Source organism: Ziziphus jujuba, chromosome 12 (assembly GCF_031755915.1).
Source record: "Ziziphus jujuba cultivar Dongzao chromosome 12, ASM3175591v1".
NCBI lineage: Eukaryota > Viridiplantae > Streptophyta > Magnoliopsida > Rosales > Rhamnaceae > Ziziphus > Ziziphus jujuba.
In genome coordinates this window covers 6834588-6857886 of record NC_083390.1, presented here as the reverse complement: position 1 = coordinate 6857886, position 23299 = coordinate 6834588, and the positions used below count along the sequence as shown (strand labels likewise).

The 23299-nt window shown below is 27.9% G+C and overlaps 1 protein-coding gene across 1 annotated transcript; it reads right to left on the bottom strand.

Moving 5' to 3' along the window:
- Positions 1 to 536: 536 nt before the first annotated feature.
- Positions 537 to 15774, bottom strand: LOC107434598 (WAT1-related protein At5g40240). The gene is made up of 8 exons (XM_060813129.1): positions 15749 to 15774; positions 15289 to 15370; positions 5287 to 5352; positions 4797 to 4897; positions 4277 to 4508; positions 3881 to 4150; positions 3598 to 3749; positions 537 to 648 (listed from the first exon to the last, which is right to left on the bottom strand). Exons 1-8 carry the CDS (start codon positions 15772 to 15774, stop codon positions 537 to 539), a joined length of 1041 nt encoding a protein of 346 aa, XP_060669112.1.
- Positions 15775 to 23299: the final 7525 nt, after the last annotated feature.

Below are 23299 nucleotides of genomic sequence, written 5' to 3'. Positions count from 1 at the left end.
TTCCACTTGCAATACTCCTGCATCTCCAGCCTTGTACTCATTTTTTTTGACAGTGCTGTCATGCTATCCGAATATTCATTGCTTGGTTATATTTTTCAAATAGAATCTTTTATTTATTCAAACACCAAGTACTAATATATATATATATATAGATATATATACATATATATTTATACCAAGATTACAGAATATTTTAAATAAAAAGGCGAGGGAGAGTATTTCATTCAAGGTCGAACCCAAAAGTCTATTTTTATTAATTTTACTACTAGCCTAAACCTACAAGTACAAACGCTAATTACTAATCTAGGAGGAAAATTGGTATTGGTCAATTTCCCTTGTCCTGTTTTCAGTCCTTTTTTCATCCACAATTTTCTTTTTGACTTAATTTCCTTGACAATTGCGTGGTAAAGTAATAAAAAAAGAAACTAAAAAATATAGAAACTTGTATAAAAATTGGCTAGTATGTATAAATATGCGGAGAGTTCTATTTTGCTGTGATTTGGTTTTGCAGAAGCGGATGTGCATGAGACAATGAGTTATGAGCAATCAGCGGGGCGTGGTTGACTATGTTCAACAACCTGGTCTTCTTGGGCTTTTCCCCAAATCACGGCGTAAAATCCCCCAGTTACAATAGCCCCTGCAATCACCCTGTAGAAATTTATGGAAATTTGTCATTATAATTAGAGTTAATTGCAATTTTCACTTTAAGTTTAAAACTTTACAATTGAATAAGACTTTCAGCTTTTAATTTATTGTAATTTGGACGTTGATAAACTTGTCATAGTGGTGAGAAAATACATTTTTAAATTTAAAATTCAAATTTTAACTATAATGAAAATTTTGATGATGGCATAGCATGATAACACAATTCGAAAATGATACGAAGTTAATAGTTTTAGAATTATTATAAATGGGATTAGATCAAATTTGGATCAAGTCATTTAACACGCTTATTAAACAAGTTAATTTCAGGTTGAATTTGGACGTTGATAAACTTGTCATAGTGGTGAGAAAATACATTTTTAAATTTAAAATTTAAATTTTAACTATGATGAAAATTTTGATCATGGCATGGCATGATAACACAATTCGAAAATGATACGAAATTAACAGTTTTAGAATTATTATAAATAGAATTAGATCAAATTTGGATCAAGTCATTTAACACGCTTATTAAACAAATTAATTTCAGGTTAATCTGTTTAATTCGAAATTGATACGTAAACATGTCAATTAATATGTCAATCCAACGGGACACAATTATAATATATTTCAATTATAACTTTAATATATTAAATTAACCATCAATAAAATTTTAACTAATATTTTTTTATTACTAAATTACAAACGTATTTAAAATCGTATTATTAATAAAAAAAAAGAATTAAAATAATATTTATTTACTTAAATATAATATACTTAATACATGTATATATTTATGAACATTGAAAAAATAAAAAATTAATATACCTAATAGAATTGGAGGTGTAGAAAATTAAAAACATGATTATTAATAATTTTTTCATATATTTTTCGAAAAGTAGTATTAGATTTATTATGGGTGGATATATATATATATATATATATATCTATATTTAATTTTTATTTGAAATTACTATATTATTATATCATATGTTATATTATTGTAAATGTATAACTATAAGAATTAATTAATGACTAAGTTATTTTTATTTTATATGAAATAATTAATTTAAACAAGTTAATTATTTAATTGGGTAAATTTCGTAAAAACGAATCAATTTTGTATAAACGTATCAATTTCATGTAAATAGATCAATTTCGTATAAAGAGGCCATGTTGATTACAGTTGACTCATTTAATAAACAGATTACACTAGTCGTGTGAGATTATCTATTTATTAAACGGATCATATTCAAATTGAATATTTCTGACATGATTAATAAAAGAATTGTATTCGGGTTGAACAAATTTCAACACAATTAATAAATTGATTAACCCCAATACGATTTGGCAACAAAAATTGCCATCCCTAATTTTAATCTAGTTGAAATTACCTCCTATTCCGGTCTCCGTAAATTTAATGTTGCTCACAAAAAATATTATTGTAATTTGGTCCAACCAACCAAACAAAAAGACTCATCTATCCACTAAAAAAAAAGAAAAAAAGAAAAAAAGAAAAATGACTCATCTACCAAAATAAAAATAATAAATAAAAAAACCCTTAAAAGTTTACCTATATAGGTCCGTAGGAAAATTTTTGCAGTAATATATATCTGTCTAGATATATATATATATATAAACACAATTTACTAACTTGTGCACCATGTCTATTTCCCTTGTTCTATTTTCAGTCCTTTTTTCATCTGCAATTTTTTTGGGACATAATTTCCTTTATAATTGCATGGCAAGGTAATAAAAAAGAAACTGAAAAATATAGAATTTTATATACAAATTGGTATATAGATAAAAATATGGAGAGAGTTTTATTATGCTGTGTTTTGGTTTTGCAGAAGAGAAAGTGTATGAGAGGATAAGTTATCATTGGGGTCTTGTTGACCATGTTCGTCTACCTTGTCTTCTTGGGCTTCACTCCAAATCACGGCGAAAAATCCTCCAGTTACAATGGCTTCTCCAATCACCCCGTAGAAATTAATGGAAAATTGTAATTATAAACCAAGGTTAATTGCACTTTTTGCTTCAAGTTTATAACTTTACCATTCAAAGAAGATCTTTAACTTCCAATTTGTTTTAATTCAATCAAACCAACCAACCAATTTTTTGAAGGATTTTGGCATTAATATTTTATGTAGTTTTCAACATTTTTGTATTTTAGCCTTGTTTTATCATATCAGCATACGGTAGCTCCAAAACCTTAAAATCGTAACTTTGTAGTTGCTAAATTATATTAATTAAAATGTAAATTTCATTTGACTAAACACTTGCTCAGGGAAGGGAAACTACTTGCTAAATATCATAGTGTGCTGGTTTTAGGTCAATGTTGCATTATTTACAAGTTTCAAAGATTCTAGTGCTAATTCAATACTACATAGAGAAAGTTGAAAAAATTTAAAACTATATATAGGACGTTGATGTCAAAAACTGTTTTTCTTTTAGCTAATCTAGGTTAAATCACCACTAAAGTATTAAAAAATGAAAATTGGTCATGTGAGATGAAATCATTAACCACCATTGGCCAAAAAAATCCAGTTAGACCCAAGTGCAACAATTGCACTATTTATTTTTAATTTTGAATCATTAATTAATTAAATCCAGAATTCCACATATAAAAGGAGTGGACATTACCACTAGACTGTTCCCATGAAAATTAAAACAATTTAAAATCAATGACTTAAATTAGAATATTTTGAATTTAAACACCTAAAATAAAAAATGTATCAAATTAGTGGGTATTAAAATGCAAATTAAAAAACACAACTATATCATACTATAATTGTTTAATTCAAATTTTCTATAAAAGCAAAAAATAATTTTAAACTAATAAATATGTCAATTTATTAAAAGATAAAAAAAATAAAAAATAAAAAATTATAATTATTAAAAAAAAAAAAAGAAAAAGGGCAAAAAAAAGAGAGTTTGAAGTCCAAAAATATTCACCTTCCAAGGTAGATGGTTTCCCCTTGAAAAATAATCCCAAAGATGAATGCAATGACAGTTCTAAGTGGCTTAAACGCGGCACGATATATGGGACCCTTCTTGCGGACTGCCCATAAATGAACAGCTTTTCCAAATGCTATCGCAAAAACTGCCTATACATTATTCATCAACAGAACGTCAATGTTATTTACCCAATCATATATATATATATAAAACAGAACATCAATGTTAACCAATTATTCTTAAAACAGAGGAATGAGGAGAGGGAAACCAATTTTCTCACATTAAACCCAATTGCAATAAGCTCCATATTAGACTTGATTTGCCAAGCATCTGGGTTTGATCTCTCAGCAATCAGAGCTACTATTGCAGATATTATGGTCATAGAGATACAACAAAACAGGGTTGCAATTAGCTCTGCGGTGTACTCCCTCAGGTACTCCCTCAGGGTTGCAATTAGCTCTGCAGGGTACTCCCTCTCTTCAGGGTACTCCACAGGGTAGTCCGTCAGGGTTTCATCTAGCTCTGCAGAGTACTCCACCATAACCCAACTCTGAAGCTCATATACATTAACATATATGTAAACCAAGGAATTCAAATTATATATAAAACATTTAAATAAGTGCCGCAAGAAGAGGCATAGTCTTATGCATGTAGATATATGATTTTATTTAATTACCTGTACTACAAAAGTAAGTGCATGGAAAAAGCTCTGCAATAAAAGTATAAAACCCGCAATAACCCATTTAGATTGAACTGAGAAAAGAAGCTGATCGAGGAATTTCCCAGGCAGAGGAGAAGCACTTGTAAGACGTACGCCTTTATATAAAGTTACAATTAATGCCCCTGCTATTGAAATTATGGTGCCAACACTCTTTGCTTGACTACTCTTCTTTGTCAAGTCTTCCTCCCTATAACACAATTATATATTACAATATATTACGTACCAAAAATAAAATAAAAAAATTACACACCATATAGTGCTTGATGCAGTTTTCTATCAAGGAAAACAGAGAAAATTACACAACCTAAAGTTGCTGATTAAATATATATATACATGCTGAGGTTTACTATAATTGATGCCTATTCCCACCATAATATGGATATCTAATGCTTTTATACATAAATTAATAAGTTGCCTGACGTTAAGGTTAGATGCCTATTGTAACAAAAATTTATATATATATATATATATATACCTGCAAATGATAGCAATGATGAAGGCAAAAGCTGGTGTGAGATCAGATATTGCTGTTGCCAAAGTAGGACAGCTGAGGTCTGTTCCAACATGCTTTAGTATCTGAGAAGTATAACTATACAGAATCTACTAAGTCAATTGGTTTCAACAATTAACAATACTAGAAGCGATACCAAATGGTTTAATTTCAACAAACAAATTGAGATTTTATAAACTTTACATATATATGATTCTTAAAAATTAATAAACCATATATATATATATATATAAGGCATTGATATGGTGCGGTCTGTCTGCATATGAATCCGCACCAAAGCTGATGTTTTAAAAAAAAAAAATGTCGGTTTTGCTATATACAGACATACCAAAGTCGATATTTTTTTTTTTTTTCAAAACATCGACTTTGGTATGGATCCATATATATAGACAGACCACATCCTAGACACGCCCTATATATATATATATATATATATATATGTATATATATCTACCTGAGCAAGCCAACCAGAAACATTTTGCCGATGACGAGGTACGTGAGTGTTAAGTAAGTTCTCATTCTGATGGAAAGCAATCAATATAACCATAAAATTCAAAAATTCGAGAAGAAAAAGAGAGTGATAATTCAAGAGTAAATTGACCTGTAAAAGAAGAAGGAACAAGTAAGTAGGAGGAAGAACAAACAGAGGGCGTTGGAGTAAAAAACATAGACAAATTCACTCATCCTAGTGGTAGCAGCTTTGGTTAAGGTGTGCAATACAACTTCCAGGCACTCTATCATCACCATCACCGCTGTTATTCCCAGCCCTTCCATTCGTTTTCTTTGTTCTATTCTTTACCTCTGCTCCTTATCTGGCATGGAAATCCAACACTAATTTTAGCAGAAAAAATAAAGGTGAAGTTATATGTGGATTAAGTGGAACATTAATGTAGTAATTTCTTTTATTATTATTTTTTTATTTATTTTGAGGGGATGAGAACCAGAATATATACGAGCCATGAACATACATTTCACTGGCTTGTAGCTTGTGAGAATATTCTAATCCATCATTAAATGTATTAATTAATGTACACCAACTAGAGTGTATTTGTTGTAAGTTTCTCTTTACCCACCAAAAAAAAATCCAAAAAGAAAAATCTATTCCACCAAGGAGTGAGCAGCGATAAATTATTTGAAAAATGATGTAGAATGCTACCATTTTTTTTTTTCTTTTGCGATTTTTGAGAGAAGAAATTTGTTCTAAAAATGTCCTTAAAAAAAAAATAGTAAATTATGATTTGTGAAAAATACTAGAAAGTAGTGGACATCAGATTTTTTTTTTTTTTTTTAATTGATCAGAGTGCAAAATGATTTTATTGAATATTTAAAATCATGAAACAAAATAGGGCTTAGCACAGGCTAGCTATTTAAGGGTCCAGCTTAGTGGAAGATTTCTACCTAGACCTTTTAGGGGATGATTTTATAGATATTTAGGTTTGAAATGTTATATAATAAATGCAAATGAATATTAAAATAGAGAAAATGTTGAACAAATAAAAGGGCTAAAAGCTTATCCTTTCGTTTAACAAGCATTTTGGATTCATTTTGTGATGAGAAAGTCTTTGAATATTGATACAGACTGGATTGCTTACCATCCAATCCCAACTCTATATATTGAATTGAACATATGTTTATTTGTCCAATGAAGGTCCCAAAATATGTAATCCATACAAAGCCACATGTTGGCGCTTAAGCCTTTTTTTTTTTTTTTTTTTTTCCTTTTGAAAAAAAAAAATTTAAATGAAGAAATTGCCTTTTATAATTGATTTTCATATGACATGAAGTAGCAATCGGACCCGTTACGTCAAGGATATGTTCATCATGATCAAAAAGTAAAAGATTCACACACACACACACACAAAGGGACTTAATCAAACATCAGAATATTCAATATTAATATCCTTGATGGGCTACGCATGAAAAATCTATTAATGACGGTCTCCTTGATGGGCTAAGCATTGGTCACCTTCAAGCTACAAGCCCATAGAGGAACGGGTTACAAAAAGTATCATCAAGCCTTGGCTTTATAGCCCATGGCCATTGGGTGTTTCTTTTTGATTACATAAGCTGGTAAGTTTAAGATCATTGAATAGGCCTATTTCAAATTTAACTTAATTAAATTAGTCTAAAGTCAACATAGTATTTCAAACAAATCCCAAAAGGGTTTATACTACACAAGGGTTTGTATTTGACACATGGGAGATTGGTTGTGTCAAGCACAATGTTGAAAACTTGGTAATAAGACATAGCATGACATTGGCATGGTAAATTAATAAAAGGATATCCAATTTTTTTATATATGGTTATTAGGAGTTTGGATGAAAGGGAGCTATACATTAAAGATTAGTGTAATGCTAGAAATCTATCAAAATATTTATCAAAATAATAGGATAAGATGACATATTATTATTTTATTAGTTAACAAATAAATATATTTTAAGTATGGATAAATGAATTGGTAAGTACAACAAAATACAAATCAATAAGATAATGACACTTTATTATTTTGTAAATATTCCGGCATAGTGAAATTGGTTTATCACATTAATTATCATCCGATTATATGCAATCTATGATGATCAAATAGTGATAAATATATAGTCATCACTTAATAAATAATGGGTGATATCACTAAATGGATTAGGTAATAAGGATCCCATTTACATTATCTACATCACTATATGGATTAGGTAATATGTGTGTTATATATGCCCAACAAACCGCTGGATACATAGTGATATATGATAAAAAATAATACCTTACCGTTTGCCACCATAAGAGAGGAGGTTAATTCTCACAATGTACGTTCCAACAACAACACAGCAGAAGCATGGCCTTGATGGACTAGATAATGAATACTGCTACTTGCATATATAATGAATAAATTCGTTGCATTTGCTAGGTGCATGCAGTGGAATGTTATGCACTGCTTGTTTCATTTTAAATATTAAGACTTAATTGTTAGCATCGATACACGGCTTTTCAAGAGCATATGTATCGAATATTTGATTTGAAGCTCTTAAATTAATTAATTGTTTTCATTATTAAGCTTCAATTCATTATTAACAATTGGCTTTTAATTTCTAGATTGCTTGACCAGAAAACCCACCACATGATCTATTAAACATTAAACATATATACAGCATGTGAAGGCCATATTAACTAATTTAACTTCACTTGATTAATAGTATCAGATTGAGCTAGATGCTAAATGATAAAATGAAACTTTGTTTAAAAAAATTTTGCTATGATTAAATTGGTCTATTTTAAATTTAATATAATTGAATTAGAAGTTATTGTGGGTTTATTATGCATTTTAAGTAAATCCAAGCAAGGGGTTTATGCTACACAAGGATTTGTATTTGTCACATGGGAAGACTGGTTATGCGTAGCATGCATAATGTTTGCAAACTTGGTAATAGAAAAATTTTTCAGTACACATGTGCACTGACTTGGAATCTTACATGGTACACATGACTAATTATAAAATGCCATATGTTATATTAATTTTATATCATAATAAAAACTGCCAAATCATTTAAAACACACTTTTATCCTTTTAACGCCTTCCATCTTTTTTTTTGTTTTTTTTTTTTTTTTTGCCTATACATTTTTTTTCTTTTTTTTTTTTCCTTCTTATTAAGGCATGCCTGCATCATATATCTCAATTATAGTATATCCGTCTAGATCCATAGACGTTCATGGGAGTAAGATAGAAAAATTTGAATAACACCCATTTGCTCATTTTCTCTGTCTGTTTGGATTTACACCTATTAATTCACACATAATTTTGATGAAAACTGTTTGTGTTTACACTGCCATCTTGTACCATGGATGCCTTCATGACACCCATTTCATTTTATTTCCTGTTTCTACATTTGGACTCTTCTCTTTCTACCTTATCTCTTAGAATATAAACAGATCTCTTAGAGCATCTCTAATGGTTATTTCTATTAAAATCTACGTGATATGAGTTTTAGAAAGTGTTCATACTTATGTGGCATTTTTACTATTTCATAAATAATGTTTTTTGATAATTTCTCTTCAATGGATTCTGTATAAAATATCATAAAATGTTGATGTGTAATTTTTTATTTTAAAATTATATTTAATAAAAAGTAAATTTAATTGATTTTTTAAACAAAAATCAATAAAAATAAATAAAATGAAGACTCAGCCTGTCTAACAGAGCTTACAGAGATAGATAGTGTCCTTCACAGTTTCTATTTCTTTTGTTACCACATAAACTTGACATAACTAATGCACAGAACCATTGGAGGGGATTTTTTTAAAATCCTGTCTATTTATTGATGTGACAAAAATTTTTTAAATAGACAGAGAAACATTGGAGATGCTCTTAAAGTATAAACAGAAACGTTAGTTTTCCTCTCTCAACTAAATTAAATTGATTATTCTCTTTTTTTTTTTTTCTATTTCATAATTAAACCAGCATAAATATAGGAAAAACACATGACTGAGAAGAATTTGCTGGAGAGGATAGTGGATAGATGGATGCTGCAGTGTGCACGATAGCCACCAGATAGAAGGAAAAAGAAAAAACAGATGCAAAACTTGAACTTAACGGCGTTAGTTTTTAATCTGACCTGTAATTGCTTTTAAAAGGAATCTAATCTATTATTAATATTACATATGGAATTACATGAGTGGCTATATGTACCAAGTTAGCCGGTACACAATGTGCGTAGAAAAATTTCTCCTTGGTAATAAGACATACATACTATGGCATAGGCATGGTCAAGTAATAATAGGAAATCCAAATTTTTATACATGGTTATTAAAAGTTTGGAAGAAAGGAAACTACAGATTAAAGAATAGAGTAATATTTAGGCATTTTTAATGATAACTATGGATTATTGTGCATGTGGCATACAATTTGACATCACTGAAATCTAGATAATATAAATATACAATAAAATAAAAAATTGTTGTCCAATAATATTGTGCAAAAAGTTTATTATTGGCTATTAAACGAGTACATATTTTATTAACTTTTTTCTTTTTAGAAAATATTAATTTTTTGTAAAAAAATTTGCTTTTAAGGAAAATTTACCATGCTTGACAAAACTTCTAAAAGTCAACATTTACTTTAATAATATTTAGGCCATATTAATTTGACATTCATTTTAAACATTATCATTTAAGAGAAATTTTGTAAACATATCTATATTGCTTATATGGTATGTTAATATTCTAATTCACATTTTCATTTGAGATGCCTAGAGATTGTCAAAATATTTACCAAACTAATATAATAAGGTGATTTGTTACTATTTTATCAGTTTAAAAATTAATATAATTTAATTATGAATAAGTGAAACGATAAATGTAATTAAATAAATTAATAAAATAATGACACTTCTTTCACATTTTAAACATCTTAGCATCGAAAGATTGGTTTATTACATTAATCATTGTCTTATTACATGCTACCCAAGATATGAAAATGGCGATGAATGATTGTCACCCACCATTACATGGTGGTAACATCACCAAATGGATCGGCTAATCTAGATTCCATTTTAGTCTATACTGTCATATTTCTCCAGATAAGTTGGGTGATACTTCCCTGATCAATTATCTATATGTGTGTATGTGTATGTATATGTGTGTGTGTGTGTGTGTGTGTGTGTGTGTGTGTGTGTGTGTGTGTGATAGGCCCTACATATTGGAGGTTCCCTGATCAATTATCTATATGTGTGTATGTGTATGTATATGTGTGTGTGTGTGTGTGTGTGTGTGTGTGTGTGTGTGTGTGTGTGTGTGTGTGTGATAGGCCCTACATATTGGAGGATGGATAGAGATTTATGGGAAAATTAAATATCTGTTGCCACCATAAAAGGAGGTTAATTCTCACACTTCCAACAACACAGCAGAAGGCATGACCTTAACGGACTAGATAAATCCACTGCATTTGCTAGGCCTTCTACTTTTTTGCCTATTTTTGTTTCTATTTATACATTAAGACTTATTTTTTTGGCTAGTTTAATACATGGCATTTTCAAGAGCATGCATTAAATTTTTTCTTCTAAATGCTTAAATTAATTAATGATTTTTTTTTATTATGGTTCCATCAATTATTAAGGATTGATCTTAAATTTTCAAAGCGATCTAGAAAGTATTATTGCATGGATCTAATAAAGTATCGTATTATACGTATTTTAAATGGAAGTTTTTATTATTATTAGTTTTCTATTTTAAGAATGAATCTCCTCATTTCAGTTTTATTTTTAAGAAATTAAATAAAAAAAATTCATCAATACATATTTAAATCGATGATAAACTACAAATCTCCAAAATTATAATACTCAAATAATTACGTAAATACTTTTACTAATGGATCAAAAAGATTGTGTTAATTTATTGGATTTCATATACACGGATCAACACGCGAATAAATTATTGAATGGTTTGGTGCCTATAAAAAGATGATGTGAGAATTTTCCACCTCTATGGTTATTTTATTTCGAAAATTTGTGGAAGAAATATTTTACCGGAAAGGTAGAAAGACCTTTGTGCATGGAAGACCCAAAAAGGTAGTCTTCTTGTGGAATTTATGAGCTGAAGGGTGGAGGCGGATTTTGGAGAGGTTCTAGATTTTGCTTGTTTTTCTTATAGACAGGTATATGTTATCGACCAAGAAGAAAAAGTATAAAGAATTAATTATATACTCGTGGGTTGTTGGGTTTTTAATATTTGAAATATAAATTGAATTTATTTACATTTTAAAAACTTTTTATTAACAGATGCTTAAAAAAAAAAAAAAAAAGTCCTAGTTCTTTTGGAGAAGCGAGACTAAACCGCTTTTTGTCACTAAAAAAAAAAAAAAAAAAAGAACTTCAGTTTAATAATGACAATATCCAGAGCTAGTGTCACTATTATTCAACTTCATTCTATTTAAAACTATTTTATTTTTTTCATTGATACCCACAGATGCCCGTTTGTGGAATATCCATAGCTAGTGTTACTATAATTCAACATCATTCTAATTAAAATTGTTTTATTTTCTTTCATTTAGACCATGTGCACCCCGTCACCTCTCACCCCTTGACCTGTAGACTATCCAGTCTATCAATGGCTCTAATATTATTTATAATGTTTCACCGGGGGTTACTGGGTCTTTCCTAGAAGTACTAGTCAAATCGTATTTAGGATCCAACGCGTGGTGGAGTCAAGTGTACGGAAATGATAATATGTTGTCGTTTGCGATAATCAGAGGAGGATCTCACACAGCTCCATCCACGCAACCAGAGAGATCTTTGCTTTTGTTCCACAAATTTCTACAGGGTAAACCACTGCCACTTTCGAATGCTTGACTGCCTTTTTGTATCATTAATGCCTCCACCAATATTATAATAATATTTTACTATCCGTGACTCAGAAAATAAGTTTTTTTTTTCCTTTTTTTTTTGTGTTTTGATGCTTAATTTTGTCCTATTTAAAATTAATTAATGACTAAATAATTTTTATTTTATATAAAATAATTAATTTAAATAAATTAATTATTTAATTAGATAATTTAATGCAAATGGATCAATTTTTTATAATGGATCAATTTTATATAAATAAGTTAATTTTATATTATTTGTTTATTAAATAGATTATATTTAGATTGAAGGTTTTTTACATACTGTTTAATAAACAAATCATGTTTGAGTTGAATAATTTTGATACAATTAGTAAATTGATTGATCTGAAACAAAAATTGTCACCGTTAATTTTAACCTGGTTGAAATTACCTCCTATTCCGATCTTAGTAAATTAATGTTGCTAAAAGAAAAAAAAAAAAAACTGTTGTAATTTGGGCCAACCAAAATTTTGTTTCCAAGGGTTTTTTAGCATTAATGTTCCTGCAGTTTCAATATTTTTGTATTTTATTTTTGTATTCTCTTAAAAAAAATGTAAAGCACCATTCATTTTTTTTTTTTTTAAAGATATTGATGCTATTGCACTCCAAACTATATCTTTTTAACTTCCATCTCAAATCTCGGTTCGAACTGTTTGAATTGAACCCAAATTTCATTGTTCTACAAGGGGCATGAATTGTTTTCAAGAAGGTAAGATGCTTAACAAGATCCCATTCCCATCTTCAATGAAGTATTTGTTTTTTCCAACACCATATAACTCTGTGCATAAAGGAAGCTCGTTCAAAGCAATATGAAATCAAGTTCGGAATGCTTGCACGCAAAATAGGAATGGTAATTTGCCTTGATCAACCTGATATCCACGGTGCATCACCCCTAAAGAGGTGGTTTTTCTTTGAAAAATCGGAATTGCGAAGCGGGTTCGGTTTAAAACTCGATTCGGAAATGGGCTGGGGTACATATATTTATTTTTTTGTTTTTTATAATTTTATTGTATTATTTTTTGTATATAAATAAAAATATTTATTATTCTTATTCTAGTTGTGACTAAATAATTTCATGATCACCCATAAAAATATTAAATGAGATTATAAAAATATTTATATTAAATAAAATTATAAATATTTTATAATAAATATTTAGTTATTTTCAAATATATTTTACTATTGATATTGACTGCCGATATCATTTTGATGTATTTTATTATATTTTTATTGTATTTTAATAATTTTATTTACATTTTATTCATAAAAAAAAAATTTATATAAATTTTTCAAAAACAATTATTAAAAAAAAAAAAAAACTGTCACATTCCATTCCAGATTGAAAAATCTCCATTCCTACTATTCCGTCTCTAAAGAAATTGAAAAAACTGCAAGAATAGAATAGAAACTTCCTCGTGAAAACCAGGATAAGAGTTTAAAAATCGACCCATCCTACCCCAGTGACATTCCTGACACAAAAACTCTAATAGCATGCCAAAACTTTCCCTTTCTCCTTATATAAATAGAAGTATTCACCAAAAATTATTATATATATATATATACATATATTTGGACGGTATAATTAGAAATACAGCTCTCACTCAATATTACCCAAAAAGCTACACATAGCACTAAATTATATTACATAATACTCTAGACCTCCATTGCATCTATTTGCACCACCCACGTATTGCAAATTGATTATCTTTCTAATATCACCTTGTTGGTAACCCATCATATGCCAGAATTAAATTCTATTTTTTATTTCTACCAAAAAAATATATTATTTAACTATCTGTTTTGAAAACTATTTTTTATTTTTAAAAATAAAAAAAAAATTATTTTTAAAATAAAAACATATTATTTAGCAATCAATTTTTAAAAATTATTTTTAGAAAAGAAAACAAAATTAAGAAAGCAATAAAAAGATGTTTTCATAATTTAAAAAAAAATTAAAAATATACCACTTCACCGTATATATCATTTGAACGTTTGATAGAGGAAAGAGGAGACTGGGCTAGGAGAAGGTTCACATGTTATACTTTTTTATTTAAAAAAACAAATAATTTTATTGTGTCCAAACATATTTTATGTTTTTTATTTTTAAAAATTATTTTCAAACATAATTATTCAAACCTTCATTATCGTAAAATAATAAAAAATTATTTTTATTTTATATTTTAAAAATAATGGTTTAAAAATTTAAAATAGAAAACATATTTAAACTGACCCATAGTTTTTATTTTATTTATTTTTTTTTTTTTCTAAAAGGAAAAGAACTCAATTAAAGGAAAGGAAACTCAATCAAAGAACTAAAAGCAACTTTTCGCCTAAATGAATTTCCGTACCAAAGAAGTTCCCATAGTTACTCCTTCCATCGCAAATCTCGGTTCGAGCTGGTCGAATTGAACCCAAATTTCATTAAGGGGCGTGAATTCTTGGCAATGGGTATTTTGCTTTGGGATACCGACCGCACTCTTCGACGACAACAGTACCAGTGGGTTTGGGCTCTGCTACAGGGAAGAGAATGTGGATTTCTTGGAAACATGAAAATTTAGTTGAATTGATTGACAAAAACGCAGGGCTCCACCAAAAAATTTAGTTGGGTAACACGGCAACCAACTCTATATACTTTACCCACAAAAAAAATAAATTAAAAAAAAACCCCAAAAACATCACCTTAACATGCCCATCTGCAATAAAACTTATATTCAATAAAAGTCCTAAAATAATAGTATTACACACACTACCTAAATTATTAAATACTTAAAATAAATATATCATTATTTAATTAATTTATATTTAATAATACATTTTTTTATAGTTTAATTATTAATTTTTAAATTATATTAACATATTAATCGATTAAAAAGTAGCATATGTAATAAATATATTAATAAACTGATAAATAGGTTAGGTAACTAAATGCCACTTATAACATTGCTCGGTTCCAAAATATATAATCCGTATAAAGCCACGTGTTGACGTAAAATGGGAATTTTTTCTTTTTCTTTTTTTTTTTTTTAAATAAACGATGCAAATTTTCATGTTTTCATTATTTGAGATGGGCGGGCCTTTGTATAAACTCACCATTAGAGCTCCACTGATGGATGCTATAGTGCCCACAAACTTTGCCTGACTGCTTTGGACTCTCAGATTTAGCTTTTCCATCCTAGCACCCACCAATTGGTTAATTTAATTAAGGAAAAATATACATAAATAAATAAGATTGTACTATAGAATAAAAAGTTTTCCAATTTCAGCTTTTGTCTTAATTATTAGGGAAAAATTTTTTGAAACCTATACCTGAAACTTGCTAATTCCATTTATATATATTTCTCTCTTTTAAAAATATTTAAATTATTATGAAACTTCATTTTCAGACTATATTGGAAAGATTCCCAATTTCCCAAGGAGTAGGAAAACTGCGAAGGCATTGGAGTAGAAAACAAAGACAAGCTCACTCATTCCCTTTCTCATGGCCGCTTTGCAAATGGTGTTCAATCCCACTTCCAAAAACTCCAATCCCACCATCATCACTATTACATACCCTGATAATGATCTCTCCGTCCCCATTTTCGTGCAGATGGGATCGAATTCGACGCAGAGTAATATCAATCATATATATTCTCTTTGAGTTTGTGGACAGAAAAAAATAAAAAGTGAAAAGTTGATGATTAAATTTTCCTTATGTGCTACGCCTTGTGGGATATTTGTTTTATGAAGAAAGAAACAAAGGAGGTTGTTTCGTAGATGTTAACGAATAGCAGAAATATATATATTATGATTTTTTATAATTAATATTATGGTGTCCCACAGGAGTTTGAAATTGAAATATTCATCAACCAAAAAAACAAACTAGCTAACACCCTTCGCAAGGAAGAAAGACAAACTTTAATTGTTGGTACAAATTAAAACCAATTTACATGCAGCTTCCGAGCTCTTTAACTTTATTGCTGATGAAGACTCTTTTAAATTGCGACACATAGCGAGAAAATAAATAATAAATAAAAAGAGTTTATAAATATGACATGTATATGCCGTGGCAGGTGATGGGGCACACGCGGTTTCTTTAAAGCATGGATTGAAAAGATTTCACATCAATCATAATTAGCCAGCTGACAATCAACTAAATTGAAAAACCAGTTTAATGTGAAATTAAGAAAAATGTTTCTTTGCAACCAATACATCACTGTAGATCCTACCTGTTGACATTCATGACAATTTAATAAACTATTATAAAGTTCACCTCTCTTTTTTTATCTCTTTTTTTTTTTTTTTTTTTTTTTTCTGTTTTTGGCCTTTACATATATTTTGTTTATATTTGATGGCATCGATTAATTATGACATCAAATTCTAAATAGAACAAATTAATTAAAAAAAAAAAACTTCTGCAGTGCTATATGGGCAAATATTGTTTTTTTTTATTATCATTAAAAAAATGATTTTTTTTTTTAAAAATGATTTTTTTTTTTAAAAAAAAAGAGAGAAGGCAATAGTTAAATATCATAATCATTGTTATTTTCTCAAGCTATGATTTAGGCAAAAATGCTGGCTTTTTTAAGTATTTGTCTTCATTATCAATTTCATGTTTTATTTCATTTTTTTGAAGTCTCTGATATTATATATAAGTGAATGGGCCACTTTACTGAATACTTATGATTCTATAATAAGGACCTTTTCAGCTCTCCAGCCTTGTATTCTTTCTTTTTTGACAGTGCTGTCATGCTATCCGAATATTTATTGCTTGGTTATATTTTTCAAATAGAATCTTTTGTTTATTCAAACACCAAGTACTAATATATATATATATATATATTTTTTTTTTTAATATTTTTTTTTATCAAGATTACAAAATATTTTAAATAAAAGGCGAGGGAGAGTATATTTCATTCAAAGTCGAACCCAAAAGTCTATTCTTATTAATTTTACTACTAGCCTAAACCCACAAATACAAACGCTAATTACTAATCTAGCAGGGAAATTAGTCAAATTTCCCTTGTCCTATTTTCAGTCCTTTTTTCTATTAATTTTACTACTAGCCTAAACCCACAAATACAAACGCTAATTACTAATCTAGCAGGGAAATTAGTCAAATTTCCCTTGTCCTATTTTCAGTCCTTTTTTCTATTAATTTTACTACTTGCCTAAACCCACAAATACAAACACTAATTACTAATCTAGCAGGGAAATTAGTCCAATTTCCCTTGTCCTATTTTCAGTCCTTTTTTCATCCACAATTTTCTTTTTGACTTAATTTCCTTTACAATTGCGTGATAAAGTAATAAAAAAAAGAAACTAAAAAAATATAGAAACTTATATAAAAATTGGTTAGTATATATTAATATGCGTAGAGTTCTATTCTGCTGTGATTTGGTTTTGCAGAAGAGGAAGTATATGAGACAATGAATTATGAGATATCAGCGGGATCTGGTTGACTATATTCAACAACCTGGTCTTCTCGGGCTTTTCCCCAAGTCACGGCGTAAAATCCCCCAGTTACAATAGCCCTTCCAAATTCCAATCACCCTGTAGAAATTAAGCGAAAATTGCAATTATAATTAGAGTTAACTGCACTTTTCGCTTTAAGTTTAAAACTTTACAATTTAATAAGATTTTCAAAATTTAAATTTAGGATTTAGTGTTGAGAAAATACACCTTCAAATTTATGATTTAAATTTTAATTAGGATAACAATTTTGGTCATGAGACAATAACATAACTCGAAAATGATACTAAATTAGCGGATTTAGAATTACTATAATGAAATTAGGTCAAATTTGGATTAATCAATTTAACATGATTATCAAACGAATCAATTTCAGATTGATTCGCTTAATTCAAAATTGATCTAAATTTATCTGTTTAACTAAATATGTCAATTAATGTGTTAATCCAACCAAACACGACTAAATTATAACTTTAATATATTAAATTTATCATTAATAAAATTTTAATTAATACTTTTTTATTACTAAATTATAAATTTATTTAAAGTCATATTATTAATTTTCTGTTATTAATTAAAAAAATAAAGAATAAAAATAATTAAAATAATATTTATTTACTTAAATATAATATACTTAATACATGTATGGATTTATGAATACCAAAAAATATAAAAATTAATATACCTAATAATATTGGAGATATAGAAAATTAAAAACATGATTATTAATAATTTTTTATATATTTTTAGAAAAGTAACATTAGATTTATTATTGTATATATATATATATATATTTCTATATTTAACTTTTATATAAAATTGTTATATTATCATATCATATGTTATATTAATGTAAATTTGTAACTATAATTATATGGTTTTACATATATATTTTAATTTAGGATTAATTAATGATTAAATAATTTTTATTTTATATGCAATAATTAGATTAAAAAAGTTAATTATTTAATTGGATAAATTTTGTTTAAAGGAGTCAATTAAATGAATTAATTTTGTATAAAGAGGTCGTATTGACCAAAATTGATCCATTTAATAAATAGGTTACAAAAGTCGTGTCGGGTTACCTGTTTATTAAACAAGTCATATTCAGGTTGAAGATTTCTGACATGATTATTAAATGCATCGTATTCGAATTGAGCAATTTCGATATAATTAATAAATTGATTGATCTGAATATGATCTGTCGACAAAAATTGCCACCCCTAGTTTTAACTTGGTTGAAATTACCTCCTATTTTGGTCTTAGTAAATTTAATATTGCTAAAAAAAAAAAAATTGTTGTAATTTGGTCTAATCAAAATTTTGTTTTTAAGGGTTTTTTAGCATTAATGTTTTTGCAGTTTCAATATTTTTGTATTTTATTTTTGTATTATCTTAAAAAAAATGTTAAAACACTTCTTTTTTTTAAAAAAAATAAAAAATTGATACTATTGTACTCCAAACTATATCTTTTAACTTCCACATTGCATTTTACAATTTTTTCCGATGTTTTGCCCCTCAATTTATCAAAATCTTGCAACGTTTGTCTTTCTGTCAAAATATCAAACTTAACCAACACGTGATGCACACATGTAAGGGTGGCAATTCATGTTTACGTATCAAGTCTGTGTCAACCTGTTTAATAATCGTATTAAAAATGCTCAACCCTAATCCAATCTGTTTATTAATTGTGTCAAATATTTAAAATACTAATCCGACTTATTATAAACAGATCAATCCGATATGACCCGTTTAACACAATTACTGAACAAGTCGTATTGATCTGTTAATCTATTAACCTGAATATTGACCTGTTAACCTAAAAATTAACTTATTTATTGAAAATCAACATATTATAATAAAAATTACTTTTCAAATTTTGTCTTTAAAAAATTGATAATAAAAAATTACTTTTATAAAATTTTTTAATTTATAAAAGTTTTTACTTATTAAATAATATATTATGAGTAAAATCATCATTTCAAATTAAATTTAAATAGATTGTAATAGGTATATAATTGTGTTGAGTTGAAACTGATACATTTAATAAATGGATCATAACGGATCAATTTCGAATTAAATGGATCAATCTGAAAATGACACAATTAATAATTGTATTAAATGAGTTGACCTAATTATGATTCGAATCTATTTATGATAAATCTAAACTTATTTATTTCATCTTGTTTTCAAGTTGTGTTGTCGTATCATGACTTAAATTGCCACCTCTACCCACATGACAATCTGGTAGAGGTATGTGATGTCCTTTTTAGTCCTTTCTCATATTGATCTCTAGCTCTTCCTCTTTATCAGTCCCTATGAGATGAAGCACTCCCATACCCCCCCCTCTCTCTCTCTCTCTCTCTCTCTCTCTCTCTCTCTCTCTCTCTCTCTCTCTCTCTCTCTCTCTCTCTCTCTCTCTCTCTCTCTTACCCAGTAATCAATTTGCTAACTTTCATGTTTTCAAGAAAGTAGGATGCTTAACAAGATCCCATCTTCAATGAAGTATTGAATGCTTGCACTCTTATAGCATGCAAAAGCTTTCCCTTTCTCTCTATATGAATAGAGGTATTCACCAAAAATATTATATATACATATATATATATATATATATATATTTGGACGGTATAATTAGAAATACAACTCCTGACTCAATATTACCCAGAAAGCTACAAATAGTAGTAAATTATATTACACAATACTCTAGACCTCTATTACATCCATTTGCACCACCCACGCATTGCAAATTGATTATCTTGTAATATCACCTTGTTGGTAACCCATCATATGCGAGAATTAAATTCTACTTTCTATTTCGCAAATTATGCCCCAAAAAAATACTGTTTGGCCACATATTTCGAGAATTGTTTTTTTATTTTTGAAAATAAAAAATTATTTTTAACTTAGTCAATTTCCCTTGTCCTGTTTTCAGTCCTTTTTTCATCCACAATTTTCTTTTTGACTTAATTTCCCTTACAATTGCGTGGTAAAGTAATAAAAAAAGAAACTAAAAAATATAGAAACTTATATAAAAATTGGTTAGTACATATAAATATATAAAAACTGGTTAGTACATATAAATATGCGGAGAGTTCTATTTTGCTGTGATTTGGTTTTGCAGAAGCGGAAGTGTATGAGACATGAGTTATGAGTAATCAGCGGGGTCTGGTTGACTATGTTCAAGAACCTGGTCTTCTTGGGCTTTTCCCCAAATCACGGCGTAAAATCCCCCAGTTACAAAAGCCTCTCCAATCACCCTGTAGAAATTTATGGCAAATTGTAATTATAATTAGAATCAATTGCACTTTTCACTTTAAGTTTAAAATTTTACAATTTAATAAGACTTCCAACTTTTAATTTGTTGCAATTTGGATGTTGATAAACTTGTTATAGTGGTGAGAAAATACATTTTTAAATTTAAGATTTAAATTTGAACTATAATGACAATTTTGATCATGACATGATAACACAATTCAAAAATGATAAGAAGATAGTAGTTTTAGAATTATTATAAATGGAATTGGGTCAAATTTGAATCAACCCATTTAACACATTTATTAAATGAGTCAATTTAAGGTTAATATGCTTAATTCGAAATTGATATGTAAACATGTCAATTAACATGTCAATCCAATCAGGCACAATTATAATCTATTTCAATTATAACTTTAATATATTAAATTAATCATTAATAAAATTTTAAGTAATATTTTTTTATTACTAAACTAAAAACTTATTTAAAGTCGTATTATTAATTTTTTTATTAATTAAAAAAAATTAAAATAATATTTATTTACTTAAATATAATATATTTAATACATGTATAGATTTATGAACACCGAAAAAACAAAAATTAATATACCTAATAGTATTGGAGATGTAGAAAATTAAAAACATGATTATTAATTTTTTTTTTATTTTTCTGAATTAGATTTATTATGAGTGTATATATCTACATATATCTATATTTAATTTTTATTTGAAATTGCTCTATTATCATACCATCTGTTATATTAATATAAATTTGTAACTATAATTATAAGGTTCTACATATATATTTTAATTTAAAATTAATTAATGACTAAGTTATTTTATTTTATATGAAATAATTAGTGTAAATAAGTTAATTATTTAATTGGATAAATTTCATATAAACAGATCAATTTTGTATAAACGTATCAATTTTATGTAAATAGATCAATTTCATATAAAAAAGCCATGGTGACCACAATTAACCCATTTAATAAACAGATTACACTAGTAGTGTGAGATTAGCTGTTTATTAAATGGATCATATTCAAATTGAGGATTTCTGACATGATGAATAAAAGGATTGTATTCGGGTTGAGCAGTTTCAACACAATTAATAAATTAATTAACCCCAATACGATCTGCAGACAAAATTGCCATCCCTAATTTTAATCTAGTTGAAATTACCTCCTATTCCAGTCTCCGTAAATTTAATATTGCTCACAAAAAAAAATTATTGTAATTTGGTCAAACCCACCAAACAAAAAGACTCATCTATTCACCAAAAGAAAAAGAAAAGTGACTCATCTACCAAAATAAAAAAATAGATAAATAAAAATAAAAATAAAAAAATCTTAAAAGTTTACCTATATAGGTCTGTAGGAAAAATTTTGCAGTAATATATATATATAAACACCATTTACTAACTTGTGCACCATGTCTATTTCCCTTGTTCTACTTTCAGTCCTTTTTTCATCTGCAATTTTTTTTGGTACATAATTTCCTTTATAATTGCATGGCAAGGTAATAAAAAGAAACTAAAAAAAATATAGAATTTTATATACAAATTGGTTAGTCACTACAAGAAAATTATCATTTACTGACGCACCAATATTGTCGGCAAAATTGGCAAATTTGTCGGTAAAGGATTTGCCGAGGAAACTAAATTATTCAGCACGTTCGTCGCGTATGCTTCCTCTGCGATTGTATTTACCAAGGAATTTTTGACATTTCTCGGTGAAGCCCTTTATCGATGACTATTAAACTTTCTCACCAAATACTATTTCCATCGATCCTAGAAATGTCAGTAAAGGGTTTTGCAGACAAAAAAGAAGCAGCTGAAAAAACTATTTTGGAAATTTTTAAAACCATTAGCAACGACAAGCTATTGTCGGCGAAGGGTCCTTTAGTGATGAAATTTTTATGTTGTCGGCAAATAATTCTTTAAGGATGAATTTAGTGTTTGTCAGCTTTGAGTTCTCTAGCGACAAAACTATAATTTGTTGGCGAAGGATCCATTAAGGACGGAATTATGGTTTGTTGGCAAAGAATCATCACTGATGAAATGTATTTTTGTCGGCAAATTGTTATTTAGCGAGGAATATGGTCGTTGGCAATTGTTTTTTGGGACAAATATGCTATTGTCGATAAAATGTTTTAGCGGCAAAACTTATTATGTTGGTAAATATTCAATCATTTACCAAGGAAATTTGTGGTCGGTAATCATATTTCCCGACGAAAGCTAAGTTTTGTCAGCAAAGGTATTTTTAATTTTTTTTTTAATCTTTACAAAATATTGTAAATTATTTATTTTTGCAAATTTTATCAACCTGAAAATTTTATCAACACAAATATTATACAAATATTCATATTGTACAAAAGTAAGTGAATGAAAGAGATAATTC